This window comes from Schistocerca gregaria, chromosome 6 (genome assembly GCF_023897955.1).
Source record: "Schistocerca gregaria isolate iqSchGreg1 chromosome 6, iqSchGreg1.2, whole genome shotgun sequence".
Taxonomy (NCBI): domain Eukaryota; kingdom Metazoa; phylum Arthropoda; class Insecta; order Orthoptera; family Acrididae; genus Schistocerca; species Schistocerca gregaria.
The window spans coordinates 397,355,555-397,377,416 of NC_064925.1; the positions used below are offsets into that span (position 1 = coordinate 397,355,555).

Sequence of the window (21,862 nt, forward strand, 5' to 3'; positions counted from 1 at the left end):
TTATTCTTGTGACTGTAAGGGTCTTCCTCTGTCTCAATGAGCCTCAAATGGAAGTGTCATTATTAATTCCGTACTCGTTAGTCTGGCTGTGACACTCCCATAAGTGTCTTCATACTGTCTTTTTGTTGATTGTCCGCCTCGATTGTCTTCAGTTATAGTCTGTCATGTCGTTTGAATTAAGTTGCTAGGTGATGCAGTCACGCGTCGAACTTTTGTGGTGGTGGTGTAGGGTTATGACACCATTTAGTACTCTGGGCACGCTCTCCAGTTGTCAGGACGGCTTTTCAAATAACTCTGAGCACTGTGGGACTCAACATCTCAGGTCATCAGCCGCCTAGAACTTAGAACTACTTAAGCCCAGCTAACCAAAGGACAACTCAAAGATCCATGCCCAACGCAGGATTCCAACCTGCGACCTACCAATCGCGCGGTTCCGGTCTGAAGCGCCAAGAATCGCTCGGTCACAGCGGCCGGCAAGATGGCTTTTATTCCTACAAAGCGTACATGCAGGTTGTTCTGTTGATGTAATTTGCCCCGGTTTGCCTGTACATTTCACGCGTCTCGGTGGCAGACAGCAGTATTTTGTCATATCTTGAAGCCTCTGGCAGTTCTCTGTCTCGTACGTCTTCTTATGGAAGCTAGTATCCAGTAAGTAATGTTCGATATAGATTCTATCGTTGTCGTTACGCTTTCTATGCATACGCTCGATTCTCGGCGACCGCTACAACATTTACACTCATTTGTTTTTCGGAACGCGCACTGTTATTTAATGAAAGGTTCATTAACACAGTGTTTTACAACTCTCCTGAGTCACTGCACCAGACGAAAGTCTTGTTTAAATGGAAATCTGATTACCGGTACTTTAGATTTTAAAAGTTCTTTATTTCAATAGAACGCTTAATTACGCTGTCAAACAAATTCTACGTTTGCACCATGGCCCTTGATTCGTCACGTTTCGTTTCATGATTAAGTTCGAGGCAGTGCTCGATGATTGCCGATTTGCTGCTTGTTTCAGTTGAGTGTGTCACTGCAGTTCCTAGTTACCTTATTGGTGGTTCTGATAGTCTACTCCACAAAAAGCATTCTACATTCTCAGGTGGTTCATGCCCGGATTTGAAGATCTACAGCTTATTTAATATTACAACGAAGACTCTATGTTGACGAAAACATGGGATCAAATGCATTTAGAGGGCTCCAAGAAACAAATGAGCACCACTAAGGGCGCAGGGGGCGCTAGAAGTCGAAATTGGCCGCAATAACGAAAAAATGTGTGTGAAATCATATGGGACTTAACTGCTAAGGTCATCAGTCCTTAAGCTTACACACAACTTAACCTAAATTATCTTAAGGACAAACACACACACCCATGCCCGAGGGAGGACTCGGACCTCTGCTGGGACCAGCCGCACAGTCCATGACTGCAGCACCTTAGACCGTAGATAACGGCGCTACGCCAATAATAGTACAGTCTGGCTAGAGTCAAGGCAGCCAGTACGCGTAATATACCACAGCTCGTATCACGTGGGGAAGGCGGATGGGTCGGTAGTCGAAATGCTGTATAGATGAGTAGAGTCAGGAACATTTCTGAACATCCGAAAATACACTATCAATCAATGAAGTAGAGAAATGATAAGAGAGCAGATCGCTTGACATCCCGATGGCTCTAGACTCTGTGCACATTACTTCAAGGGAATTTGTGTGTGGAAATTTTCCTGTCATCTTGGCTTGGACGAACATCAGCGCAAAATATTTCAGAGGTCCTGTAAGATCCGAGCTGATTTTGAGTTCATTTTATATTTCTCAGATCCAATAAGAATCAAAAAATTGCTTTTATACTGTTTGAATATAAATTTAACTATTTACTTGTTAACTACTGTCCTATTACGTGTTAATATATACTATGTGTTGTCTATTGTTGCTGAGAAATTTCTTATTGGAATACTTTTTTTTCGCAGGTGTCTGGAGCAATGTAATCCCTGAAGCTGTTCCGTCTTTTCCCCAAAAAGTGGATTTATAAGGTGGGTCGAGTGGCTTATTTCGATACGACACTGTGCCAACGGAACTAGTTGTGGACAGCTGTGTTCATGCTGTAGACAGGTAGAAATAATGTTGCAAAAGAAAAGGACATCACAACAACGTCATCTGCGAACTGTTGTAAGATATCATCCTATGAATTCACGTGAGACAGTAGCCTTTCGAAGTTATGACGATGTTGTGCAGGAATAAGTGTCCCTCCTCCTCCTGGGCCCTAACGGTATCTCAGGTTCTTATGTATTGACAAACTGTAGTTTTGGAAGCTTTGTATCCACTAGTACTGGAAAGAATGTAACATTCGTCGTGATGTGGTCCCTGTGGACTGCTCACGAAAATGGCAGTTGAAAGCACCATAGGCGTCAGCGGATTATCTGAAGTGGCTCTCCTTTGAGTTCTGAAGACACCGTGAGTTGAGGAATCCCACTGACTCTCCGCCGCATGCGGCGGCCATGAGAGGCCCGTCCGTGGAAAGGTGAGCCGGCTCGTGGAGCCGCCATGCTGCGGCCATCGCCGCCGCCGCCGCCGCCTCCGCCGCCCCCGCTGCCTCTGCTGCTGCTCGCCGTTTTCGTGCTGTTGATCTCCCTGGAACACCACCTGGCCGCCGCCTGCCCGTCCGCGTGCAAGTGCATGTGGAAGGGTGGCAAGCAGACCGTGGAGTGCATCGGCGAAGGTCTCATCACCATCCCAGACGGAATAGACCCAGGCACGCAGGTGCTGGAGTTCTCAGGGAACAACCTGCAGTCGCTCCCCAGGGAACGCTTCCAGAGGATGGGCATTATCAACCTGCAGCGCATCTACCTGGCGCGTTGCCGCATCGTTCAGATAGACGACCGCGCCTTCAAAGGACTGACCAATCTGGTGGAGCTGGACCTGTCTCAGAACCAGCTGCGCTACGTGCCCACAGCAACCTTCAGTGACTATCCTTCGCTCATGAGGCTCATCATGAATGGAAACCCTATCCGATCTTTGGAAGCGAGCGCTTTCAAATCCTTGCCGTTTCTCACGACGTTAGAATTGTCTGACTGTGAAATTGAAACTGTGGAGCCTGGAGCTTTTTCTGGTCTAGATAATCTGGAGTGGCTCAAGTTAGATGGGAACCGTCTCAACAACATCAGGGGTACCGACACTCTCCCGATTACCCTTCACGAGATTTATCTGCACCAGAATCCTTGGCAGTGTGACTGCAGGCTAACTGACCTGAGGGCGTGGCTGGTGACGTATAAGGTTCCACATACAGAAGAGCCTAAATGTACATCACCTGGGAGGCTGAAAGGGGAGCTCATAAAGACACTGGACTTGAACGATCTCGCTTGTCTCCCAGATGTCTCCCCTACGACCCTGTATCTTGAGATTGCCGAGGGTAAGAACGTTTCACTCTTGTGTAGGGTGTCTGCGATACCAGAGGCTCGAGTGTCGTGGTGGTTTCAAGGGAGGATACTTCAGAACGATTCACTGGTGGCTCCCGGTGTTCACCTGTACTACTTCGTAGAGGAAGGTTCAGAAGAAAAGAAAAGTGAGCTGTTCATCTTCAACACCAACACGGAAGACAACGGCACTTTTGTCTGTGTGGCTGAAAATCCAGCTGGTAAGAGCCATTCCAACTACACTATACGTATAATCGTGAGGGAAGAACCCATTGTCGGGCCGCCACCGTTCCCTTACGAGTACGTAATAACGATAGCGTGCTCCATATCAGTAATTGTGCTCTTCTTGCTGATCGGCGTGGTGGCGTGCGCGATACGTTGCCGACGGAGGCGCATGCGCCGCCGGAAGAAGGAGCGCAGCAAGGTGGTGGCCCTGCAGCAAGGTAAGGGCGCCCCTCTCAACCCCATCACGAGGCTGGGCGGCGGCGCCGGGGGCCTGGGAGGCGGGCGCGCCCCAGAGGGAACAGCGGGGGTGGTGCCGCCCCCTGCCAAGGCTAACGGCGCGCTGCTGATGGGTGCGGGGGCGGACGGACGGTCGCACGCCCTGCCGCCGCTGCAACACGACGTCATGATGTCGCTGGCGGCAGCCGGAGGCGGCAGCGGCGGAGCGGCCAACCCCTGCCTCGCTGGCAGCCCCCACTCCATGAGGTCATACGCGCTGGAGGCCAACCCGGACCTCATCAACGACACCGAGAGCATCGGCAAAGAGAGGCATCGCGGGGACGGAGACGGCGGGGAGGAGGCTGGAGGTAAGGCAAATAAAAGTCCCTACACCTGCTCTTTGCAGTGTACTTTAGAGTTCTGAAAGTATAAGTGTGGCTTTCAGATGTTTTTACTATCAACAGTTTAAAGGTAACATGTCGTTATAAATCTTTGCCCAACGTCCACTGAAGGCGGAATGACGCCTGTTATAAATTCCTGAAGGACGTGCACGAATTATTCACACAGACGTCAAGAACTTATTAGTTCTGTACATTGATTATAAATGTTAATATTTGGAGTTATTTTGCATCAGTTGCTATTTCGGTTATCAACCTGCATGTAAATAAGAAAAAAATTCCGTTTTTGTAGACAAATATTTTTTTTGTGTGCACCAAACACGTTTCGCTTATTGGGGAGAGGCATCTTCAGTGGTCTACAATACACAAGGAAATTATTTAATTATTCTTATTTCAATACCAGATTCGTAGCGGTCCTCGAAAGCTCATTTAAATATGTAACCATTTACAATCCTATTTTTATGAGGTTCTTTTACATTTAATTAGTTTTTATGTCCTTTTCATACACTTCAGCACATGCTGGATGTGTGTAGTGAAAATTTCTTTAGTACCCGTCTCTTCCAATTTAGGTGTCACACAGTTAAATAATTTTAAATAGAAACGAGTAGTTAAATGAAATGCCAGAAGCACTGCAGATATCTTATCAGTATAAAATTCTGTGATTTTCTTTTATACAGGGTGGTCACAAAATGACTGAAACGCTTGTCGTGATGTTGTATGGCAGATCGTACTGAGACATAAAAAAAATGCGATACTTTGCGCCGTTCCCGAGTTATTTAGCATGGAAGTTAGCCAATAAGGTCGTTGCGCGCACGAATTCAAGTTTCAGCTAACGGGACAAAGCACTCGTTGGGCAACACTGCCCCTGGCAGGCCGCTGGAGTGTGAGCGCGCGACGCCCCGATTGGCTACATTCAGTGCTTAATAACTCGGAAACGGTGCAACGTATCGAGTTTTTTTTTAACATTTATGTCACGGTGCAACCTGCCCTGCAACACCCCTACGAGCGTTTCAGACATTTTCCGGCCACCCTGTATATACACTACTGAATTTGACTAGAACAAAGAGATGAGACATATTTGATTCACACCAATAAAATATTCAGCTTCAAAAGACAGAATTTACTTCTTATTCATATGACAAAAATGATATTTTGTTTAGCGTTAGGTACTCTTAGGCAATTACAAGTAGAGTCCGAAGAGAACCCGGTGCCTGATGCGCAGTGACCAATTGTCGTCCAATGTTCTGGGAGAGTTCATTAGTTTGTTCGGAAGAGAAGGCCGACATCGCCCAACCCCTTTCGACCGGTCGGTGACGGCAGAATCGAGAAGCATGTAATGTTACATTTCTGAAACTATTTTACAGAAATTATTCGGTAAAAAAAATTATATTTGAGACTCTTGTAGCTTTATATGTCAGCTTCGTGATGACTTGTCCATCACTTCGTTAAGAGTCATAGCTGTTGTGAGATTTGCGCGGAAGTAAGACATTGTGCAAAACTCAAAAAAAGTTTGCAATGAAAAATAGAGATCGCTATAATTTTGTGTTTGGTGCATACCACGTAATATGTTGGCGCAGGTGACGTTTAGCTAACATATTGACGTTTTCATCAGACTTGAGTGGAAGCATCTCTCTGTCAGCAATCTAGACAAAACCAAAATAGTGTAGCAAATATTTACGATGCAGCGACAAAGCCAGAGAGAAATATCCACAGCATTCCACGTATTTCTGAAACGGTTTGCAATATCGAAATGAGATTTTTGCAGAGCACTCAAAGAAGAGAGTACACTACTGGCCATTAAAATTGATACACCACGAACATGAAGTGATAGAGACGCGAAATTTAACGGACAGGAGGAAGATGCAGTGATATGCGAATGATTAGCTTCTCAGAGCATTCACACAAGGGTGGCGCGGATGGCGACACCTACAACGTGTGGACATGAGGAAAGTTTCTGATCGATTTCTCATACACAAATAGTAGTTGACCGGCGTTACCTGGTGGGACGCTGTTGTGATACCTCGTGTAAGGAGGAGAAATGCGTACCATCACGTTTTCGAATTTGATAAAGGTCGGATTGTAGCCTATCGCGATTGCGACTTATCGCATCGCGACTTTGCTGCTCGCGTTCGTCGATATCCTATGACTGTTAGCAGAATATGGCATCGGTGGGTTCAGGAGGGTAATACGGAACGCCGTGATGGATCCCAACGGCCTCGTATCACTAGCAGTCGAGATGACAGGCATCTTATCTGCATGACTGTGGCGAATCGTGGAGCCACGTCTCGATCCCTGAGTCGATAGATGGCGACGTTTGCAAGACAACAACCATCTACACGAACAGTTCGACGAAGTTTGCAGTAGCATGGAATATCAGCTCGGAGACCATGGCTGCGGTTACCCTTCACGCTGAATCACAGACAGCACAGCCTGCAATGGTCTACTCAACGACGAACCTGGGTGCACGAGTGGCAAAACGTCATTTTTTCGGGTGAATCCAGGTCTGTTTACAGCACCTTTATGGTAGCATACATGTTTGGCGACATCGCTGTGAACGCACATTCGAAGCGTGTATTCGTCATCGCCATACTGGCGTATCCCCCGGCGTGATGGTATGGGGTGCCTTTGTTTACACGTCTTGGTCACCTCTTGTTCGCATTGACGGCACTTTGAACAGTGGACGTTAGATTTCAGAGGTGTTACGACCCGTGGCTCTACCCTTCATTCCATCCGTGCGAAACCATACATTTCAGCAGGACAATGCACGACCACATGTTGCAGGTACTGTACGGGCATTTCCGGGTACAGAAAATATTCGACTGCTGCCCTGGCCAGCACATTCTCCAGATCTCTCACCAACTGAAAGCGTCTGGTCAATGGTTGCCGAGCAACTGGCTCTTCACAATGTTCCAGTCACTACTCTGGATGAACTGTGGTATTGTGTTGATGCTGCATGGGCAGCTGTACCTGTACACGCCATTCAAACTCTGTTTGACTCAATGCCCAGGCGTATCAAGCCCGTTATTACGGCCAGATGTAGATGTTCTGGGTACTGATTTCTCAGGATCTATGCACCTAAATTGCGTGCAAATGTAATCACATGTCAGTTCTGGTATAATATATTTGTCCAATGAATACCCGTTTATCGTCTGCATTCGTTCTTGGTGTAGCAAAATTAATGGCCAGTAGTGAAGTTTGCCACAGGTTTATCGTGCAAAACTTCGTTATTGCAATAAGTACAGTTTTTTTTTTTCAATGAAAGACTGGGATTTTTAAGAGCCTTTGATAGCTGGTGATACGAGAAGTGCTATGTGTTCTCGAACAACATAAGTGAAGACATCACACGTTTATTTTTGTTCCAGAGATGTGTTTTATCACAACCACTGACCTTACTGTTCCTCAGTTTCTCACACAGTAATCTTAATAAAGCACTGTTTCAGAACTTCCCCGAAATTGCGTCTGCTCATTATATTAGTGAGGTTCAAATGGGTCTGAGCACTATGGGACTTAACATCTGTGGTCATCAGTCCCCTAGAACTTAGAACTACTTCAACCTAACTAACCCAAGAACAACACACACAACCATGCCAGAGGCAGGATTCGAACCTGCGACTATAGTGGCCACGCGATTCCAGACTGAAGGGCCTAGAACCGCACGGCCACACCGGCCTGCATTTGTGAGGTAACGCAATGTAAACTCCGGTGTGTTTTGCCAAAAGAAGCAAATTTTAATGTGGCAAAAAAGTGTAAGTTTTACTCATAATTCGCTACTCATGGCGTTGGTTTAAGAGGCCAGGCATGAATAAGCTTTTTCAGGGGAACACATTTTACACAGATTAACAAAAGCAGATTCGACAGATCTTTTTAAATGGTCACCATGAAAGTGAGGACGCAGAACAGCTCCAATTAATATTTACAAAAAAAGTCAGTGTTGGCTTTAGTTTAGAATGGCATTTCCCCTCCCACAACCTCCCCAACAGCGTCTGCCTGTAACGCCCGCCATTACTGCCCCCACAATGCTTGCCATGCCGGCTGTGCATATAGCGGCCACCTTATTCTGTGTGACTCTACATTAGCAATTACAATCAACTATATTATTCTGTCACATATTGGAGGTGTTTTTTGTACCTCGGTACGAGATCACCCACGTTTATTTCAACATTATCATTGACCATCAGTTACTCTCTGTTCTGTATCTTCACGGTGTGTTCTGCGAACACTTTTGTCTTCCAAGATTTCGACAGGTCTGCAAAGTGTACGTTCCTAATTTAAACCAGACCTTTGATAAGTTATCGCATCTTCAGTGGCTCACCAAATAACTCGATGTTAATCCCACGGAAATGTCTGAGACTACTTACGAGTGTTATTCGGAAAGTAAGGAACTATCGGTTGTGAATTGAAAAATACAGTGCAAATGTGATATAGCTTTGCACAGATGCGTTAGGCACGCCCGTCGATCGCATCATGTCGCTCTTTTCAGTTCTGAGATCACAGAGAGAACGTAAAGATGGCTAGAAATTAGAGTCTCCCGCCAAGTATGAGGGCCTGGCGAAAGATTTGTCCTGAATCCAAGCGATCCACCAAGCATAATTGTCATGCGGTTCGTTCGACGTGACAATTCGCGGCCGCACTCTGCAGTGGCAACGAAGATGCTCCTGCAGCGTTTTTTTTATGGGAAGTGTTTGATCAGCGACAATACAGGCCGTAATTGTCTACCCCTGTGGTTCATCTCTGATCAGATGAACCGCTGCCTATGAAGACAACGAGCTGCAATCCAACGCTATTACAGATGCCAAAGTCTGATTGGCGACTTTGTAGAGAAGTAGCTGGAAGGTGTAGCTAACCGTTGCAAGTAAAACAGTTTTGATTTTCACTGTGGTTATCATTTCGCGGCCTATCGTTCCTTACTTTCCGAATAGCCTTCGTATAACAATAGATAAAAAGCAGCAATCAACAACAGCTAACTTTGGTAGCTGTTCAAGACCAAATCTGATATGAGCGCCTTAACTTGGATGTGGCCTACTTGGATAAACTTAGAGAGTCACTAAATTTTGTAGTCCTGTCTTCCTCAGTTGCGTGCGATATCACGGTATATTGATAAGTTTTACTTATGGATATTGCATTGAGACAAGCGTTCAGTTCATAGTGCTGTGGAATGTGGAAAAAAACCGCAAATTGGCATTCATAAGAAGAAGAACAACACCAAAAATGCAACAGGAGCATAATATGTAAGACATTGTCCACAGAACCTGCCACTGATGATGCCTTGCAGAAAATAAAGGCGAAACACGTATAGAACTAAAATTGTGTTTTATTCAGTTGCTGTCAGACGGTCCGCAAGTAAAAATTATCAATAAACCGTGATATTAAAGACTCTCCCTCGCCAAACTGACGTCATCATTGATGCTAGAAGCGATGTTAGTTTGAGGTCTTCTATGGGGAGGGGGGCAAATATGTTTTTGTCAGCCCTGCGTAATACCTATGTCTTTCATCCGGGATTTTACTTCACCAGCTGTGATGACTACCGTCATTTTCTGGAGTTCCTTGGCTTGTTAGTCAGTCACCTGTCCCATAAACAATAGTCACCACGAATTCACCATTTCACTGTCAAAACCGAGCGTTTAGTGACACTCTGGCAATGGAAGAACAGTAGTTTTGTGTCTAGCTTTCGACGCTGACTGTGAATGTAACCCCTGACGTGGACACGGACGTGTGCAGGCGAGAGCGGCAGCTACCAGGAGGCGATGGAGAACGTGGTGCCGCTGCACCCGCTGCGCCACCACCAGCTGCCGCACGGCCACGGCCACGGACACCCGCACCAGCACCACACAGCGGACGTCCACCCGTCGCCGGGCGCGATGGACCCCTACCACGACCCGGACGGCTACCCGCTGGACTTCGGGCTGCCGCGCGTGCCTCCGCCGCCCCCGCACGCCGCCGCCGTGCCGCCCCCGCACCACCCCTTCATGTACCGCACGCTGCCGCACAGCAGGTCAGTGCGCCACACGGTGCTTCGCAGTTGCCAGTACTAGTTGTATCTTTAAATGTTGATACTTTGTCTTAAGGCGGTACTGCAGTGTGCACAATCGCCTCTATGTGCCATGGCTAATAATTTGAGGTACGTTGGACGTACCACACGAGCCTGCTTGTACTACGAAATATCTCCACTACCTTTGGCGCATGTAAATTGCTTTGTTCGTGACACTACCAATGTTGACTGCACCGCACGGTTCTAACTGCAGTATAAACATGTAATAAACTGCTTTTCACACGTGTACTTCATTTTCGTTACCAACGAAGTGAAACTTTTGTGTTCAGTGTTTTGATGCGAAGGAAAGGCAAGATTAGAAACATAAAGAAGGGTAATGAGCTACAATTAAAAGAAATCCGTATGTAAGAAACAAACGAAACGCTGAAACTTCCTGGCACATTAAAACTGTGTGCCGGACCGAGACTCGAATTCGGGAACTTTGCCTTTCGCGGGCAAGTGACAGAGCACCTGCCCGCGAAAGGCAAAGGTCCCGAGTTCGAGTCTCGGTCCGGCACACAGTTTTAATTTGCCAGGAAGTTTCATATCAGCGCACACTCCGCTGCAGAGTGAAAATCTCATTCTGGAAACATCCCCCAGGCTGTGGCTAAGTCATGTCTCCGCAACATCCTTTCTTTCAGGATTGGTAGTTCTGCGAGGATTGCAGGAGTGATTCTGTAAAATTTGGGAGGTAGGAGACGAGGTATACGCTGTAGTGAAGCAGTGAAGACGGGGCGTGATTTGTGCTTGGATAGCTCAAGTGGGCTTGAGCGTATTGTCCCCATCGGTGCAACGTGGGGTGACAAAACGCTCAAATATTAAAATTATATTAGCCGACTAATAACTTCAATACGTGCCACCACAGCAGCTCAGCGTGTTCGGTCAGAGGGATAGCTGCCCTCTGGGGAAAAAAAAAAAAAAAAACTGAGTTAAACGATCAGCAGCGAACTTATAACGGGTGTTTTACGACGTCCGCCCCCATCAACTGCAACGTACGAAAGCGTAGAAACTGAAGTTTTTTTATTACTTTTTTAAATAAAGATGGTAGAGCACTTGCCCGCGAAAGCCAAACGTTCCGAGTTGGAGTCTCGGTCCAGCCCACCGTTTTAATCTGCCAGGAAATTTCATATCAGCGCACACTCCACTGCCTAGTGAATATCTCATTCTGGAAAGGAAATGATTTGCTCAAAAATAACCGCCACAACACAATGTAGGCTAAGTTGAACTCAGAATTTAATTAGATGTGGTGCAGCAGAGTGAATTAATACAAAAATATCGTTTAATTTTAGGGGGCCGAAACAGCGAGGTCTTCACATTCTAGGAAATATTTCTCAGCTTCCTCCGACCAGCAAATTAAGAGTTGAAGAAAAGGACGGTAGCTGATTTAAACAAAGCCAATTTTACTTCTCGCTGTGCCAGTGATATCAATGTTGTATTGCTTGGTAGTGTTCAGAAATAAGTGAGGTGATGTTCCGCACATTTAGTGATTCTTTGGAAGTGAAGCATGGGACTTACATCTTTAAATAAATTTTTATGTTATCACTTTTTACTTGCAAACTTGTTATAAATTTTGCAATGCGTCTTCTGTCAGAAGTTACAAATGATGTAAAGCTGTCATAAATGGAATTCCTTCGAATAAAGCTGTTTGTAATTTGAATCTGTCATTGTATGCTTCTGTTTTCATACATTTTCGCAGTGTCAGCTTTTCCCATTTCCAATCTACACTTGCTTCGCCTGACGTTAGTAACATTCCTTGTGTGACAGGATGTACACCAAATTTTAAGACTATGTTTTTCACGAGGAATGACATCATTTTAACCATAAGTAGATACTTGGTAAAAATGGAAGCAAAATGAAAAATCTTCATAAAGTTAAAGGTTTTCTAGCATGCCATTTGCCCATGTTTTATTATGTAATTACAAGTGCTCTGTGACCTGTCCACAGATCATTATAAATTACGAAATAAAGAGCACTCAGGGAAGGAATTATGTGTCGATAGACCGACCGTTGCCTTCAGTCTTAGAGAAACGCCCTTTGATGAAAGTCCGTGCAATTATCGTTTCTAAATCTACCCTAAAAATATGGGTAGAAGTATGCTCGAAATCTCAATATATTCATGTCAACATGTTATTTAAATTCTCGATCTGGATAATGTCTCCATATTTACCACACATCTAGAGCAAAGAGGGAATCCTGCTGCCAACCACTCAGTTGCATTTATTTCCACCTTAAGAGTGCGAACGTCCAGTGAAGCCACGTGACGTCCGTCAGGTCAGCGTCAACGATCACGTACATGGTTTTGTAACCCCTCGTTGCCAGTTTTGTAAAGGCCTCGTGGCTGCTTCTGTGGAGACCGAGTTTGTGAACTCCTGAAACGGCTTTCGGAGCAGTGCATCGCGAAGAGAATTTCTCCCTACCGCTATTACACATCTATATCCCCAGATCAAGTAACAGGATAGCAGAAAGAAGGTTTCACAACACTTCATCAAGTTAGTAACAAGGTCACACAAAGATCTACTAACCTAGTTGAAATATAAAGTCTACAACACTGCTAGTAATATAACACAAAGAGGACCTCAATTGCTTAGTGCAGATAATCGTAGGTTGACTTAACAGTACACAACAAATGCAATTTACAACGACTGTGTGTTCACTTTAACACTTTAATAGTTCACTGTCTAACAAGGGAATGGTCCTACGACACATGTCCAAACCTAACCAGAAATTCTTTACACGGAAAGACAAGGAAAGGTATGTGCTGCCAAAATCTTAGCTACTAAGAGGCATTGCAAATATTTTGTAAGAAATTTTGAAATTACACATTTTTGCCACGCTAAGAGAAGCTTATAATGGCGTTTTGTACAGCCCTGTCCACGTAGCGTGCGACTCGGAAAATCACTCACGCAGCACCGCGTACCGGAATTATCCGGAGTTCACAGACACCATTTTTAAGCACCTAAAGCCTGGTTTATTATGGAGCGAATGGAAGCGAACGCGTGTGAATGAGTTTTTGCAGAAAATTCACTACAATTCCCTTGTGTATGGGTGGAATCGTTTATCCTAGAGGGTACGGCAGAGAACACGAGGTACGGAACATTGACAATGAACGCTGTGGTATTAGTTTTTAGTTTTGGAGCTAATATTCGGCATACAGGATACAACACTATCTTGTCAGAGCCACAGTTCGAAACTTTGCTATCCAGTGAGGATTATTTTGCTTGGCGAGCTCACTTTTATGGACGGAATATGCAAAACGGTGTAGGGAAGGGAGAATTAAAGTTTCTCAGTTCGTAGGGACGTTTGACACGCGTGGGGATCGTGCACTTTACACGCAAGTGCAACACTATCTCTCCTTAGCACTGCTCCATGACGTCCCTAGTAAATCGGCTGCCATTTTTCCTTGGCTTCACGTTACCATTGAGGAGGAATGTATAAACAGAACACTAAATTACTGACGTCGAGCATCATCACAAGAGGTTACACAGCTAGCGTTTCCACTAGGTGTGTAAGGTCTAATAGTACTCTTTTTTCTTTCCTTTTTTATATAAAAATAAAAACAGAAATGGGTTAGTGGCAAAGCGCGTGCTTCGTGATCCAGAGAGCGTGCAATCAAATCCCGTCCAGACCACAACTTTTCACTGCGATTTTTAACTGCATTCACCTCTCACAGATGTAGGAGTGGGTACGAAAAACATGTGGTTCGGATTCCAAGCTAAAATGCAGGTCTCCAATTTCCCATTTGGTAACTGAGGAAGGTAGCTGCAGTGGCGTCCAATTGAAAGAGCTGCAAGAGGCCTACCGCGAGCACCAGACCGAATTCACTTTTTCTCCAGCTTGTTAGCTTGTTTTCTAGCTTTAACTATACAAACATTTTTTTAATAACTTCATATCCACAACTCAGTTCTTGCACATCTAATTCTGACAATTGTTGCGCCTGTAGTTCTCACAAAAGTGGCTAGCAGAGAAAATAAAATCATGGCATAGTTTGATGTCACAGACGACTTCCACCATTGAGGACCTGTAATTTGTTGAAATGAAATGTGTTTTGTTGCATTAAATTTGATAGCAATTCCTCTAGAATATTCCTTGTAATGTTTGAATGTTGTACATTTGATTATCAGTGAAACAGTTCCTTGTTTATTCCCTGTAGTCGTCACAAAAATGCGAAGTGTCTATTGAATGACAAAAACAAACGTTTTTCTTGCAACCGGCACACCGTACAAAGGAAAACCTGATGCAGTCAGGCACTTCGTAGTAATCACTAGTTTCACTTACACAGAACTGGGGTGGAGTCAGAAAAGGTCGCGGCCGTTGTTATGCATACTGCTCTGCTTACCAGGTGTACTTGATCATATTCGTAAAGCGTGGCGAAGAAAACTGGTTATGCAGAAATGACTGGAACTTAAGAATCCTGTTTCACTGATGAAACTGCAATGAGAGAGAGGTATCGGGAATTATGTTGTCTGATAATTTCGTGAAAAAATTATATCCACTGTAAAAAAAAATATTTATCGAGAGGTTGAATAGCACTTGTTCTTACAGTTGGAATCCACATTTCATCTACAGATTTTTCGTCGTCCTCCACAAAAACATATGGGTTGTTATGTCCATACCGTGAATTCAACAAAAGTAATGAATTAGTTTCTTCAGCTGGTAGGAATACGTTTCGAACGAAATGTTGAAAATTATTTTTTCGCATTTTTCCAGATTTTGATACGTGATTACAAGATTTTTACAACTAGATAGACGTTTTTTTGTTCTAATTTGACTTGCCGTTATTGAAGACAGATATGCAGATGCGTTAACAGTAAACCACTCATACGTATCACTGGCATTATCGTATATGAATGTGTCCTTTCATTCATTGATTTGCCAACCGACTCCGTCTTCCTTTCAACCGAAAATGGTAAAGTGCAGTGTGCACGCAGGTCTCTCACGAAATCGTTGTAAACAGCAGTTTCGTCTTTAATCATCTATGAATTTCTCTACTGCATTGTCAATCACTGGCAGCCGCTCTACGTGTTTACGTGACGTAAACTTGGTAATTTTTGGACTTCCTATTCTGTACGATTTCTTGAGCCTGCGTAGCTTGGTCGACGATGCCTGGAAATTAGCAATATTCATTCCAGATGCCACGAGCAGTTCTAAATCTTTCGAACAGTTTTCCATTCTGATGCTCTCGTGTTTCCTTTTTGCGCATATTTCATAATACATGTAATTCATTCTTCCACTTGTAAAGTTTACGCTACTATTTTGCGAAACAAAACAGGTTTGCACACTGCGTAACTTCAAGCGTTTTTTCCCTCCCTCGTTTAACCAATATTTCACCGACTTTCCTTGTCACTGAAAGTTCTTGTAGTATGTGTTTTTTGGGCTTGGAAGGCATTCTTCTTCAGAAGTGTTACTGGCACAACTGATTTCACCCAAACCTTAATTGATAGAATCGTCACAGTTATTTTCTATTTCTTCTAACACATCCCCGATTTCAAACGAAATGGCGATACCTTTCGAATGAATGTAAAGAAATCAACCAACAAACTGGCACATATGCTCATCCTCAGGAGAAGTAGGTGATTTTGCCTGGAAACCACATTCTTCACATTTCATCACTGCTAAAATGAGAACGTTAATTGGATTCTACAGTACTGTGAAACTTAAAGAAGAAAAAGGTACAATTAGCAACTATGCCTTACGAAAGCAGAACAAATATTAATTAAGATTTATCTGTTTTGTCAGTACTTACTAATACTGCAAAAAGCAACTGATAATGTGTAATATATGCTACTTGAGTAGTTAATTCGAGAGAATAGTAACTGTGTTCTGTAGTGCCAGAGAAAATATCAGCGAACAGTAAACTGAGACGTCCTTTACGTGTACACTTCTACCGCCGCCAGGCGCACTACGAATTTGGCAATTTCCAGATTTCTTTTTAGTACTTGTAGTGCCCCTTAGTAGCTAAAATTTTAACAGTTTATTTCTTTCGTTGTCTTATTTCTGTGTAAAAATTTCAGGGTAGATTTCGACATCTCTTAATGGACCATTCCCTTGTATGTCAGCCCTGAGCGATGATATATAACCAAGTTGGCGAGAGCTGCTCTTCTATCTTCCGAGTAGGCTTCTGTCAGTCGTCGTCAGGTAATTGGCGGATTGTACTCACCAGCAACTGCCCGAAGCGAAGTTATGTCTTCATCCTCATCGCCCTTGGTCCTGGTGGAACTTGCGAAATTGGCACCAGCTCACATCTTTGCACCTGTGGTTCTTTTTCCCTGGCTGTGCCTTGTTCGGACGACACAACACATGGTACTAAAGAGTTCGAATCAATAGCAAAGCCGCGCTGTCGACGAGTTACTGATAACTTAGTCGACAACAACCAGGAACATTAAAGTTTCTGTAGTATGGCTGGTTACACATATAGTTGCCACAAGCGAGTTGTCGAGATCCGAAATGCAAGAGGTGCAGCCTCCGTTAACAACTGAACAACAAAGAGGAAACCAGTCGGATGGTTTGGTGCAAGTCATTATTGTACTCTCACATTAGCAACCAGATTCAGAACCGAGTTTGTGAGTTGCTTTCAGATCATGGCGTTTGATACAGAACATCGAAACTGATACCGCGAGAGACTGTGTGTTCGATTGAAATTCAAATCAGGAGGTGGAAGAAAGTCAGTGGGAAGAAATAGTTTATAATCTAACTTTGTCGGCGAAGAAGAAACAACTCACCAATGTTCTAGGTAAGCAACGATTTAAATTTAGAAGCAATGTTTGTCCAGTAGTAGTACCTACAGTAATGTTCGTGTAGCTTAACGCACAGTACTGTAGTTTGCGAGATAAGTAGTTGGGCGACACAAACATCAACCATGTGACTGATTAACAACCACTGATCTGGTACAACTAGACGGGTATGGTATTTAGGTGAGTTTTAACCATCCTTTGCGCCAACACTACGATATATGTAGCGCCCCGACTGAAGAAAACAAGCGATATTACAAATGTTTTGCTAAGTGCTTGTTAAACTTATTAAAAAAGTATTAAGTATTCAGTGAGTCAATCTCAAGTAAGTCACGACAATATCGCTACTACGTACTGCCTCAGCACTGCGTAGGGTACGTAGAATCCTGAGACACCCAGAGATCCTCGACATTCAGTATTTACAAACAAGAACCAATATTACTGTTCTATGAAGGGATGGTTGGAGGAATGTACTTTCGTCCCTCCATTAGCTCCAAAACAGATTTCTGTCCATGAAGCAATCTCACATACAGGTTAAGATAGATTTAGCTATCATATTGGTAGTACTCGTACTGGCAATGTTACTGACATAGGAAACAAAATTGTAGAATTTTTTTAAAATGTTTTGGTCTTTTGTAATATGCTTCCTTTTGTAACATGTATCCATCAGTGCATATAAACTGGGGAAATCAGGTCATTCGTTATGAAAAAAATTGTAGGTTTATGTCCTTGTTGAAAGTACTTCCTTCCTTAATTTTTTTACAACACTTGTAATAATAAACGCATCTCGTCTATAGACTACACAATAAAAAAATTAGTTTTAAATAGAGAAAAAGAGAAATATTATGACTGTTGTCAGATACTAAAAGGCTGCGTACGTGTTAATAAGCTGCCTCTTACATTATGATTGATGCACACGTTTTGAAGTAAACATGTATAACTTTTAGAGTGACCCACTGGTAACTTGATAACGCTATTACTCTCTGAGTGCTTCTGCAACGTAACAGATACGTTGTAAAGTGTTTCACTTTCACTGAAGTTCGGATGAAATGTCAAGGGTCAGTGCCAAGTACCACAGTTTGTTAAAGACGATATCAGTTGGATTCAGCGAGGGGCAACCAGACAATTTGGAAAATGTATTTGCTGCTGCGGTTACACTAAACTTTCTCACTTTAACAGTATGACCGAGACTGATTGCCAGTGTCCAAAAGCTTCGCTTTACAAGGCGTTATTAACTGCAGAGAGTCAGATGTTTTTGAAGTCCTCCCAAACTGCATGTTGTGATGTACTGAATGTTGGAACAGGCGGCCATTAACAGTCACGGAAATGGATAGCCAACCATAAACAGCCACAGTAATGTTTTGTTGCCACACTACACATTTTATGCAAAAAAGTATCAAAAATAATTCGCTACTTTGGTTACTAGTGAACTACATGTAATATCCGATGCGAAGCCTCGATTATTATCGGCGATCACATGGTAGTCTCTAGCGGATACTATGATCACACTACAAGAGACGATAACTAATAAGTAGTAAACTCTGTGTACGTCTGCAGTAGGTTATAGACTTCAGAGTGTTATAGCTCGATCTTCAGATATCTGTTTTACAATGCATTCAATCAGCTGTGGAATTCAGCGATCAAATCATACACCATACACAAGGAAGTTATGCTGTGCTACACGACAACAGATATACTGAAATCGGGATACTTATGGCTGTCCGAGAAACTAACGGTGTTGCAAGGCATGTAACTGAAGACACAGTTTTTAAGACAGGTGATCGAAAATGTATATGACTACAGTGTTATTGTTCAGTACAAACACATTTGTTAGAGACGAAATCTATTAGAAATAAATATGATTGTGACGGATAATTAAACTATTATCGAAAATAAAATGTCTCCACCTAAACACAAATCTCGTTCTTTCCAGTCAGTACATCTGTTATGAACTGTCCCAATCTGGACGTAAATGTCGTTCTTCCCAGTTAGTATCGTGCTTTCCAGTCACTATATCTGTTGTGAGGTTACACAATATACATTTCCAGAGAAAGTTCCGTCGCTAATTGCCTAGATAACCAAATGGATATGTGATAATGGAGTGATAAAACTCTCAAGTAGGTAACATGTTGCACATGGCTGGAATACGTCAAACATATGCAGTTGTTTAGGAAAAAAATTCAGTCGTAATGAAGACGTCAATTACCGCTGAAATGATTTCTTAATCCTGGTTTATTTTCCGACACCATTCTATACGATTTATACAAGAAATATCTGTTTCCGCCATTGTAGGCCATCTTCAGGTCATGAAAAGGAAGTTGTAGTTCAGTCCCAAACACTGAGGAAAGAACACTGACTATGTGGTCTTCTTATTGTGTGAGACTACAAACTCAGCGGTATAGAACCGTGTTGTAAAGTAGCTGCTAGAGGTAAACTACATGAAATAGGACATCGGCCTTCTCGAACGTATTTTGAAATAAACTACATCTTAGTAATTATCATCTGTAGATGGTGATGACGACTGAAACCGCTAGCTTATTGTTGAAATCATATGTAGCTATCATACAGTCATGGCTTTACTGATGTATCTAAGGACGGACGACTTTTCTGGGATGGCGATAATAAATTATATAGACAAACTTTCCCCTTGAGGCAGTTTAACTATTACTGACACACCGTTCGCAAACAGACTTCCATGTGGTTCGTAGACGCATACGCATCCACAAATTATCGATTGTGGCTAAGACTGTTGTAGACGAAATATTGCCGACGGACCATATCCCAGGCAACCTCTGTACTTCGTTCCTCTGGTGGCTGTTGGGCAATAGATACTCTTATTGTGTCTTATGTGTAATAAGGCTAACACCATCAACTGTATTTACTAGTTTTGTTCATATGGTACCGGTTTCGGTGTTACAGTACATCTACAGTTCCCTCTTTGAGTCTGAAGCCAGTTGTCACCCCGTGAAGTTCGACAGACGCCACTTTCTTTGGACCTTTTGCAGAAAGTATGGTGGTGGATCCCGGTATCAAAGTGATCACCCAGAGTCTTGGAGGAGCCTGAAGATGGTAACGCTGAAATTATATGCGTGTGAATAAAACCCATTAAATGTAACTGATTGTCCTGGCCTTATGACATACTAGATGTCCCAGATATGTTCGATGGCCGAACGTGCAGGCCAGGGAAGAAGTACGTGTCGTTCAGCGAAGAACTCTTACACATTCTTCATCACCTGCGGTCGGGCTTTGTCCTGCTGAAATATGGCACGTAGAGCTGCCTGTGTGGGGAAGTGATGACTTGGTTCCTAATTCTCACGGATAGCAATTGCTACTCATATTTCCCTCAGTACAGAGCTGGCGAGAAGCGAATGGCCTATCGTAGCCAGAGATATCACAAATCATTTCGATTTTATCAGACGTCCGAATACACAGCCATGAACGCAAGGCGTTGACGCTTTGTTGTATTCAGAAGCGCAAAGTTATTTTAAGCTTGACGCGGTACAAGAAAACTTGTACTCCATATTACATTTCTACAACTTTATCTTCTTCCATTTTAAGTAAGTACAACAGTTTTATGTTGTTTCTAGATCCCAGCAAGAGAATGTCATCAGTTGTTCCACTGTTTTCCCTGCTAGGGTTTTCAAAGTACGTCTTCCGCCACCATTTACAAATTATGACGCGGAACTCTATGACATTTTGATGACAATGGAGAGGATTCACAGGCACCACATTACAAGGTTTCTTGTCTGTTCTGACTCGCTTAGTTCACCATAGGCACTTCACCAAGTATATCAAGTAGACCAGTTGCGTCAGCTCATCTACGACTCCTTACAGCGGCTCCAAAACTGTGGCAAGGATGTGATCTTTTGTGGCTACCTGGCCACAGCGTGATACACGGTAACGACATGACCACAAAGCGGCCAAGGATGGATGTCGGGTTGGTGTTGCCGTCAATGTCCCATCCCGTTGAACACCGTCATCTGATTTTATGACAGGAGCATAACGTGTCAGTGGGACACTGAATGGCTGAAGGTAACAGAAAACAAACTGCAGTCGTCCAAATCAGCCACACAGACTTGGTGGACTTAATGTCAGCTTCAACGCTGGAAGGCGGGTCAGCTTACCAGGCTGCGCATTGGATATCACATTAACACGTGGCTTCCTCCTCTGCCAGGAGGATCGACAACTCTGTGAGGCTTGTGGTGTGCCACTGACAGTTCAGCATTTTTCGAGACGCATGTCTTATATACTGATATCAAAGCCGCCCCCAGTCTCGATGGACGTCTGGCCACTATCCGCGCCCATCTGATTCTAGTGATGCAAGAGTGATGACACTTTTTGAGCTGTCAGGCCTCATACCCAAATAGGTGGTGCAGGGAGGAAGATTTATAATGCATTATAAACTGATCCGCTTGGGAGGACAGCCATCGTCCCCATCGATGAGAGTGGTAGGCTGCCTTTTCTTCAGGACGGTGATGATAGTGATGTTGAGCTCCCTCACCTATGACCATCATCAACATGATCCCAAATCATCACACATGGCGTTTTCTTGCTATCCAGCTCTGTAGTGCAATATGCCCAATTGAATTCTAACGCGTAGGCGGTGAACAGTGAAAAACAAGTTGAAGCGGACCTCGTCTGAATAGACATTACATTTTGCCACTCGACGTACCGGTGGCCACTGTAGTTTGAGTTTTTGATGATTTCTGGCTAGATGAAGCCGACGCAATGGCATACGTCGCACCAATCCAACCCTCAAGAGAAGGCGTTAAAACGTCGACTCAATCGTGTCCACAACTGTTGCAATGCTCCTATTTCAAGCTAACGCTGTAGGTGAAGCTGTAGTGTCTATTACTGCCAAGCGAACAA

The 21,862-nt window shown here is 43.7% G+C and overlaps 1 protein-coding gene across 6 annotated transcripts in view; it reads left to right on the forward strand.

The window, feature by feature from the left end:
- The window catches only part of LOC126278199 (leucine-rich repeat-containing protein 24), a 1,518,316-nt gene that overhangs the window by 1,483,803 nt on the left and 12,651 nt on the right, over window positions 1–21,862 (forward strand). For 5 of the 6 annotated variants that reach the window (XM_049978119.1, XM_049978117.1, XM_049978118.1 and 2 more), the window contains 2 exons: window positions 1,956–4,207; window positions 9,956–10,229. In XM_049978119.1, coding sequence (XP_049834076.1) covers window positions 2,530–4,207; window positions 9,956–10,229 — 1,952 coding nt within the window. In that variant the 5' untranslated portion in view covers window positions 1,956–2,529. Of the gene's footprint in view, window positions 1–1,955; window positions 4,208–9,955; window positions 10,230–11,554; window positions 11,927–21,862 lie in introns of those variants that run through there. The other variant, XM_049978121.1, reaches the window with a different exon arrangement.